Source organism: Panthera uncia, chromosome D4, assembly GCF_023721935.1.
Source record: "Panthera uncia isolate 11264 chromosome D4, Puncia_PCG_1.0, whole genome shotgun sequence".
Taxonomy (NCBI): domain Eukaryota; kingdom Metazoa; phylum Chordata; class Mammalia; order Carnivora; family Felidae; genus Panthera; species Panthera uncia.
This window is the reverse complement of record NC_064807.1, coordinates 84,690,499-84,698,571: the sequence shown is the minus strand read 5'-3', so window position 1 is coordinate 84,698,571 and position 8,073 is coordinate 84,690,499. Positions and strand designations below refer to the sequence as shown.

Genomic DNA, 8,073 nt, shown 5'->3' with positions numbered 1-8,073 from the left:
TTTCTTTACTAACAAAAAAACCAAACCACCCCCCAACCCCCCCCACACACCACACACACAATTTTAAAACACTCTTTTTTTTAAAAACCCTTTTTTAAAAAAAAAAAAAAAAAAAAAAAAAAAAAAAGAACACTTCTCATTTATTCCCTAGAATATCCCATTCTCCCTTTATCTCTTAGGGAAAACTGATAAATCAGGGAGTCAAACCCATGAAGTAGGACTTCAGAGTAATTACTTTCACTTTTTATTTCTACTTTTAAAAGTAATAAACTACCAAAAACAAAAAGAAGTAACAAACTACCAGCAAAAGACTGTTTCAAAATGGCAGGCATCATCTGGAAGCAGCCTCAGGTCCTTTTTACCTGCCCCTATAATGAGACCTTTGTCTAAAATGCAGCCAAAAGGTCTTGTCTCGTCACTGACGTTTCTCGTTGCAATTGACTAGAATGTAAGCCTAAGGAGGGTGCACCCGCCAGTCTGCGGCTGTCACCCCAGTGCCCGGCAGTGTCTGGCCCAAGTCTCGATAAATGTTATGCCGCAAGGATCACTGCGTGGATGGATGGATAGACGGACACGCAAAACATGTTGAGGCGCGGCTAAAAAGAGGACAGTAATTCTCTTGGCACCTTCACAACTCATACGGAAGGCAATGATTAACCAGTTCCAGAAGCGGTCTGGGGGACAACTGTGGAATACACGCATAATCTCTCGTGGGGACTGCCTGGAAAGAGGCGGTGCTCTCTTAGATAGGCACATTTCTGGTACACGTTTAAGTTACGCTTCAGATACTGTCCCGGTTACACGGGAAAAGACGTGGCTCCACACGTACAAACGAGAGAGGCCAAGGGTGCACCCTTTAATATGAGAGAGCCCTGAGCCCCAACTCAGGCTCTGCTGCTGCTTTCTCTGGGACTTCACCTCTCGGAACCTTGCTTTCCTCATCTGTACATTGGGAGAGCAAGACCTACCACACTGCAGTCTTGTGAGGACCCAAGAACATCATGTGCCTTCGGGGTTTAGCAGGACCTACTGGACCTACTGGACATGCCTAAGAGCTACCGCCGACCCTGAATCATACCGAGTTTGAGGCCTGCTAGACCCTGACCAGTCCGAGAAGGAAAGCCTGAACGAGAATGAGCCTACCTCCCACTTGCATCCCACATGCCGGGCGGATGATTTTCCAGGGGGCATCCAAGGTACCTTGGTTTTCACCCGGACACTCCGCCGCACATTCACGGTGTCCCCTTTCATTCCGCGCTTATGAGATTTCTGTGGAAAGGGACAAACCCAGGGTCACTTCCCCACACGGCCGGCCGTGGTGTCACTCTGGTGGCACCCACTTCCAACTCCGCAGGGGAGCCTCTTCTGACTAAGGCTGCTGCTGCCGTTTCTGGATCAAGGGCCGCCTACCTTCTAAGCAGGCAGCTGACCTCTGAAAGCAAGCGCACCTGTCTCGGAAACCTTTGGAGTTTGAGGCGCGAGGTGGCCGGGTTGGGAGGCGGCCCCCTGCTCCACAGCCTTAACCTCGCCCGGCCGGCAGGCTCCTACCTGGCTGCTGGTTGCTGATGGTTTCGGGAGTTTTTTTATGTGGACGTGGACAGGAGTGTTCTCATCCACGTGAACATGTAAGGGGGGAGTTGAAGAGCGGTCCTTCATGGTTCGCTTCTGGCAGGCGGGGGAGGACAACACAAAAAAGGTTGATCTGTGGATGAGTAAACGGGCATAAAAACCAGAGCTCAGAGCCTCTGGGGGCCACTGAAAGCCTAGCCAGCAAGCGAGCAGGACAGCTACCAATTACTGGCATGCGGGCAGGAACGAAGGCAGCGGTGCTGTTCCTGCAGGCTGCTGCAGAGATCCCAGCTGAAGACCACCGGGAAGATCTACGTCCACTCAAGAGAGGGGTCTGCCAGACCCGCACGTTCCGCAGAAGAACCCGAACCCAGCCCCAGGGTCCTCAGCGCTGAATCTCCGTCCAAGCCTGCTGGAATGCACAGCTTTTCTTCAGACTCAGCGTAGCACAGTGGGAGAGGGCAGGAGAATCCTTCTGCGCGGTAATCTGGGCGGGCAGATTAGCGCAGGAGACTCACAGAACGGTTAGAGCACAAAACAAATCAGGCAGCAGGCAGGTGAGAGAGGACGACCACAGAAAGCGATAGGAAATGCTGAGATGAGAAGGTTGCATAGATTCTGAATATAAGCAGGGCAGAACCCCCAGCTGCACACCCCTTGCCCCCCCCCCCCCCCCCCCCCCCCCCCCCGCAACTATCCCTTCCCCATTCTTTGACTTTTTTCTTTTCTTCTACTTCTTCTTCTTTTTTTTTTTTTTTCCTTTTTGGAAGTTTTCTCAAGCCTTTTGGAACTGGGAAGGATTAGGTTAAGACAACCTCCTCACACCCAGCAGCTGGACCACAGGCAAAAGAAAAAAAACCATCCCAGTCAATCAGCAGGACAGGCATGAAAGCACCCAGCTGAGCGAGGGGCCACAGTGGTGCCAGCAGGGAAAGGCAGGTCCTGGAAAAGGTGTGCAAAAGCATTGGCGGTGGGGCCGCGGACCCGAGGGCTGCTCCGTGTGCGTGTCACCTACCGTCACAGTCACACTGGGCGCAACACAGGGTGTCCGCAAGACCTTTTTCTGCGTGAGACTTGTTACTCCGTTCTTCCCACACGATGGCAACCTGCACCCAGGCACAAGAACCAGATTGTAAGCGGAAAAATACGGCTCTTCTAGTCCTTAGATCTCCCGAAATTACACACAAGCTTATGACTAGGAGAACCAGTCTGGAATCACTCGGCTCCCTTTACACGAGCACCGAGCACGCCTGGTGTGCCTGGCAGCGGGATGGAAACAGGGGGTGATGGGCATTCACAGGGCTGACCCTGTAACCTGCCATTGCATCGCACATATTGTGACCTTTCGCTGAAACGCCCAGCTGTCATCCTGTCTGTCGGGTGGCAAAAAGCAGGTGGCACGGGAGCCACGGGCAAGGTACTAACTTGGCCAAGGATGAAAGTGCTCAGGAACTGTGCCTGGAGCAGAGGCAGCCCTGGAAAAATGCTCAGTGAATGACAGACATAAAAAGAAGCAGGGGAGTGTGTGGACGGCTCAGCTCACCAGCCGACTCTTGATCCCAGTTCAGGTCAAGATCCCAGGGTCCTGGGATTGAGCCCCGCATCGGGCTCTGAGCTGAACGTGCAGCCTGCTTAAGATTCTTTCTCTCTTTTTCTCTCTCTCCCTATACCCCTCTACCCTGCTTGAGAGCTTTCTCTCTAAAAAAAAGACAAAAACAAAAACCCAGCAGGCCCAGGAACAAAGTCACTGTGACTCAAATTTCATAAAATTAACAAACATTCAAGTAAGATGAAGAAAAGTTACTATTTCCCCAAATATCCCACTTTCTACCTTTTAACGTCTTGAAAAGCAGGGTTATTTTTGTTTTAGAGAGGTTTTTTTTTTAATAATATGTGCAATTCATCATGCTTACACATAAACAACCCCATCACCAGATTTGCAAATATAAAAAAAGTTTAATGTCCAATATTTTGCAGCAGAGCGTCTGAGTCAAGAATGCCATGACAGAAAGGGACTTGGAAAATTCATTTGATCCATCCCACTACCTCCTGACAGCCCCAAAATATGGCTTCACCCTCCCCATCAATACTTCTGGGAAAATAATGTAACCTAAAGATGCAACATAAAAATTCTGGGGCACTGTAGCATGCATCTTGCTGTACATCTATTACGCTTTGATGAAAAAGAAAAAAAATATATTTATTGCGCCCTACTAGTCATTTGGGCAAGGAATACCAAATCTGAGTAAGTAGACAGGTTTTTTTTTCCCCCTCCTCACTTAAAAGCCAACAGATTTGGGAAATCTCTCTCCCTCATCAGGCTTGCCATACAATCACCTGGATTGCATCGATACCTTGCTAACTGGCAAACCTCCGACATCATTGTTATTTACATGCAGCCCTCTTTCAAAAAGGACCTGCATGCCTCCTACTCCAACAATGGTGACCCTGTTTGCTCCTGGGAACTGGGGCACCTGGGGAAGGAGGGCAAGAGGGAGCCAGAACTGGGATGGCCTGCCTGCACTTTTTTCCTCCTTCCCTTTCAAAATGATTTCTCAATGTCTTGGACCAGACTTTCAATACACAGAACAGGGAAGCTGGAAAGAGAAGCCCCCGGTGAGCCTGGTCTGAGGGCCCCTGACCACCTTTCCCTGCCCTTCCGCAGTACCTGGGGGAGCCGCCTGAGGATGAGGCAGACATGGCTAGGCATCAAAGCCGCAAAGGTGGGCAATTGGGTCAGCAGGCTCTGCTCAGGGGGACCCAGAGGGGCTTGTCAATAACAATCTCAGGGGCCCGGCATCAAACGTCCTCTCTGAGGGGAGGAGGGTGGAAGCCTTGGGGGTGGCAGTTGGATGAAAACTTGGGAGGCGCTCCTCTACTGTCCAAGTCGCACAGCAACTGTCCTGCCAAAGTGGGGGGGGGGGGGAGATAGGAGAGGCTGAGCGACTTGCGGGGCAGTGGATGGACGGCCGGTAGGTGGGTAGGGGGCGCGGAGGAAGCTCCCCTCCCTGGGGACGGGCGAGGGGCGGAACTTCGAGGACAAGGACCACCACGCCCAGGCCCCACCCAGGAGTGGTGGGTGGCCGTCAAAGGGAAAACCTGAGGTGCTGGCTGGCGCGCGTGGAGGGCGAGAACCGCCAGGTCCCCAAGTGGGCCCCAAAGGGCCGGAATCCGAGAAGGGAGCTGGAGGGATATTCCGGGCGGGGCCAGGGCAAGGGTCTCCTAGGAGAAGGGGGCGTTCCGGCAGAATAGAAACCCGGAGAGGACCAATAGTATTTGAAGGCGATAGGGGCGGCAGCTGCAGGAGAAAAGGGCGTTCGGCCACAAGTGGGTACCCCCGACGGCGAAGGGAAAATCCTCCCGGGCGCAACAGCCAGCGGCCGCCAGGACTTAGTATCCGAGTTAGAGCGGGTCGGACGCCGGGTGGTGCAGGGAGCGGGATGGGACCCCCGGGGAGGCCCCCTGGGCTGGTGATCCCGCTCCCGCGGGGTTGGGCGGCAGGGAGACGGCCCCGGGGAAACAGCACTGCCTACGAGGCGCGGACAAATAACTGCCGAGCCGAGGCCCGCAGGGAGGGAGAGGCGGCAGGGGCGACGCCCACCGGCGGGCAAGGGGCGCGGGGCCAGCCTCCGACGGCGGGGAAGAGACGACGACCACCCACCAGCGTGCAGGAGGGGACCAGTTTCTGCCCATAGAGAGAAGGGCGAGGCCCCGCCGGAGGGCGGCAGAGGTGGGAGTAGAGTCCCGCCGGAGGCCAGGTCAGGTGGGAGGCGGCCGGCCCGCCCGTTAGCCGGAGGAGGAGAGGGCCCGCGCCGGGGGGCGGGGCGGGGGCCACATTCTGACGGGAGCGGGACGAGCGCGCCGGAGGGCTGGAGGCAGGGGCGGCCGGGGGGGAGGGGGAGCGGCGGGGGCCATCCCTCCCTCCCGGACCCAGCCCGGCGGCGGCGGCGGCGGGGCGCCCCGAAGCGCCCGGGGTCCCGCCTGCCGGCGGCCTCTCACCAGGAGCGGCACGGCTGCGCCCAGAAACGCCTCCTTATGAAGTCGTTGAAGTCGGAGGCCAGGGCCGTGCCATGGAGACGCCGCGGCGGATGCAGTGCGGCTCCCGCGGCGACTCCTCCCCGCTTCCGCCTCCTTTTCCGACACCCGGTCGGCAGCTCGCCCATTGGCCAGTTCAAACCCCCCCAGGAGCCTCTCGGGTTTCGCCATTTAGACCCAGCCCCTGGCGTCACAGAGATGCCCCGCCCCACAAGAAGCTCCGCCCCCGTCTGGGCCACGCGTCCCGTCGCCGTGGAGACGCGCGACGCCACTAGAGGGCTTTGCCGGGGCTTGCCCCGCCGTTCAAGGCCCGGCTGGCCCTCCGCCATTTTTACGCGGTCGCGGTCCCCCTCGAGTCCCCTAACTGGAAGGAGCGTTAAAACTCTACCCCGGGCCCTTTGATACGTGTTGGGAAACTGGGCTCCGACTGGGGACACAGAACGAGTAATCGGCCGGAGCGACGCGCAGCTTCTGACATCCAGCCCCTTCAGTAGTCCGCTGGTGGCGCAAACCACCCAGACTCTGATATCTCGCCCCTTCCCACAGCTCCTCCTCTATCCTTGTCCAGACTGGAGGAACGGGCCGCGTCCCCCTCGCTCCTCACCGCCCTTCTGCACACTGGGCGCTGCTGTGTGTACAGACCTACTTCGATGAGGTTCTCGCTGGGCCGCCATCTTCTCAACTATGCTTCACTGTGGAGCAATCAAGGGGGGGCTGCCACGTGGCTCACCGCGCCGCCCTGGATTCTGGGAGACTTTAACATCCTCAGGCCAATCTGGCCTCGGTCGCTTGACGTCCTCATGTCCATGACTTTGCCTTGAACCTCAGCCATGCCCCCTCAGGGTCACACAACTGGTACACGTGAAATCTGAAATTCCAGCTTCCCGCTCTCCACACAGTACTTGCTTTTCTGGCTTCGCTTTCATTTTCTTCGCATTGGCTAATGCCCACCATATTCATTCCCCGGTGTTAGGGAGCCCTCCACGTCCGTTCATCTTCTCCCTATTGAATAAGTAACGGGTCTCCTGTTATCATTCAACCACCTGAGGTTCTGCAAGGATGAAACCCACACACCATGGCCTCCACCTTCAGCTGAGCCCTCATCACCGCCCAAAATTGTTCCATTTGTCTCTAGATCCCTTCTCTCTCCAAGTGGCTTTTCCAAACCTTTGCCTCTCCCGTCTCCTATTCCCAACTCTCCTTTCTCATAGAGAAAAATAAAGCCATCAAGAATTTCCTCTACCTTCTCCCTACCTATCTGCACTCATTTTAAGTCCCCGCCCCGCCTCCCCACCATCTCTTAGTTCCTCCCTTCAGAGGAAGTGATGTCCTTCTTGCTGCCCAAGGTAAACTTCTTACTGCCAGGCCTAGATCAAAGATCTCAGTAAAATGTCTCTTGCTACCCCCAGCACGGAATTGTTGATCATTTCTCACTGCTCCCACATTCGCTGAACCAATATTAAGTCCCTGCTATGTGCTAAGCCCAGTTCAAGGGGTGCTAGACCAACACACCCTACCTAGTCTTCAAGGAGCGCACAGCCAACCTCTTGGACTTGACCAGATATCCTGGTTGAAACTTTCCTCTCTCCACCCACTAAAGGATTTTGCCCATGTGATTTTGTCTGCTCTTCACCCTCTGAAGAGGGCCCTTCATAGCCAGTGCAGTTCTTTGGGGCTTTTGTGATGGAAAATCTGAGAATGGACAGAATTGAGAGGTCACCACGCGTGCGCACACACACACACGCAGCACTGGGTGACAGGAAGGAGGAGGAAACGCTTCTCAGAAGATTGGGAAGGGAGGGGTGGCGGAAGGGAGACTGAAGAAGGGCACAGGAACCACTATAGTATGTGGAAGATGTGGGATGGAGAAGAAAAGGAGCATATTTTGTTTTAATGTTTATTCATTTTTGAGAGACAGAGCATGAACGGGGGAAGGGCAGAGAGAGAGGGAGACACAATCTGAAGCCGGCTCCAGGCTCTGAGCTGGAGCTCTGAACTTACCACAGAGGCCAATGTGGGGCCTGAACCCACAAACAGTGAGATCATGACCTGAGCTGAAGGCAGACGCCCAACCAACTGAGCCTCCCCGTGTCCCTGAAAAGGAGCATATTTAACAGTATAGCTGTGGTAGGGGGATCTATCCTTTTGTAGTGTTTGAGAAATGCAAGGAAAGAACTTGAGTTATTCTTATATTACTTTGTATTGCTGGACCATGTTTTCTTTTTTTTTTCTTTTTTTAATGTTTATTTACTTTTGAGAGAGAGGGTGTGAGTGGGGGAGGGGCAGAGAGAGAGGGAGACACAGAATCTCCCTCTCCAGGCTCCAGGCTCTGAGCTGTCAGCACAGAGCCCGACGTGGGGTTCGAGCCTCAAGCTCATGACTCAAGCGGAAGCCTGACACTTAACCCACTGAACTACCCAGGTGCCCTGGACCATGTTTTCTGAGTGCAAACCACTTTGAGCCTGGCCA

At 54.8% G+C, this 8,073-nt stretch overlaps 1 protein-coding gene across 14 annotated transcripts in view; it reads right to left on the bottom strand.

Moving 5' to 3' along the window:
* The window catches only part of ODF2 (outer dense fiber of sperm tails 2), a 35,830-nt gene extending 29,510 nt beyond the window's left edge, over positions 1-6,320 (bottom strand). Inside the window, exons 1-5 of one of the 14 annotated variants that reach the window (XM_049629720.1) lie at positions 5,569-5,645; positions 4,238-4,472; positions 2,585-2,675; positions 1,549-1,665; positions 1,144-1,269 (exon numbers count right to left, since the gene is read on the bottom strand). In XM_049629720.1, the coding sequence (XP_049485677.1) occupies positions 1,144-1,269; positions 1,549-1,665; positions 2,585-2,675; positions 4,238-4,269 (366 nt within the window). In that variant the 5' untranslated portion in view covers positions 4,270-4,472; positions 5,569-5,645. Of the gene's footprint in view, positions 1-1,143; positions 1,279-1,548; positions 1,703-2,584; positions 2,676-4,237; positions 4,473-4,668; positions 4,758-5,230; positions 5,371-5,568; positions 5,748-6,246 lie in introns of those variants that run through there. The other 13 variants (XM_049629729.1, XM_049629711.1, XM_049629740.1 and 10 more) reach the window with 13 other exon arrangements.
* Between the last annotated feature and the right edge of the window lie 1,753 nt (positions 6,321-8,073).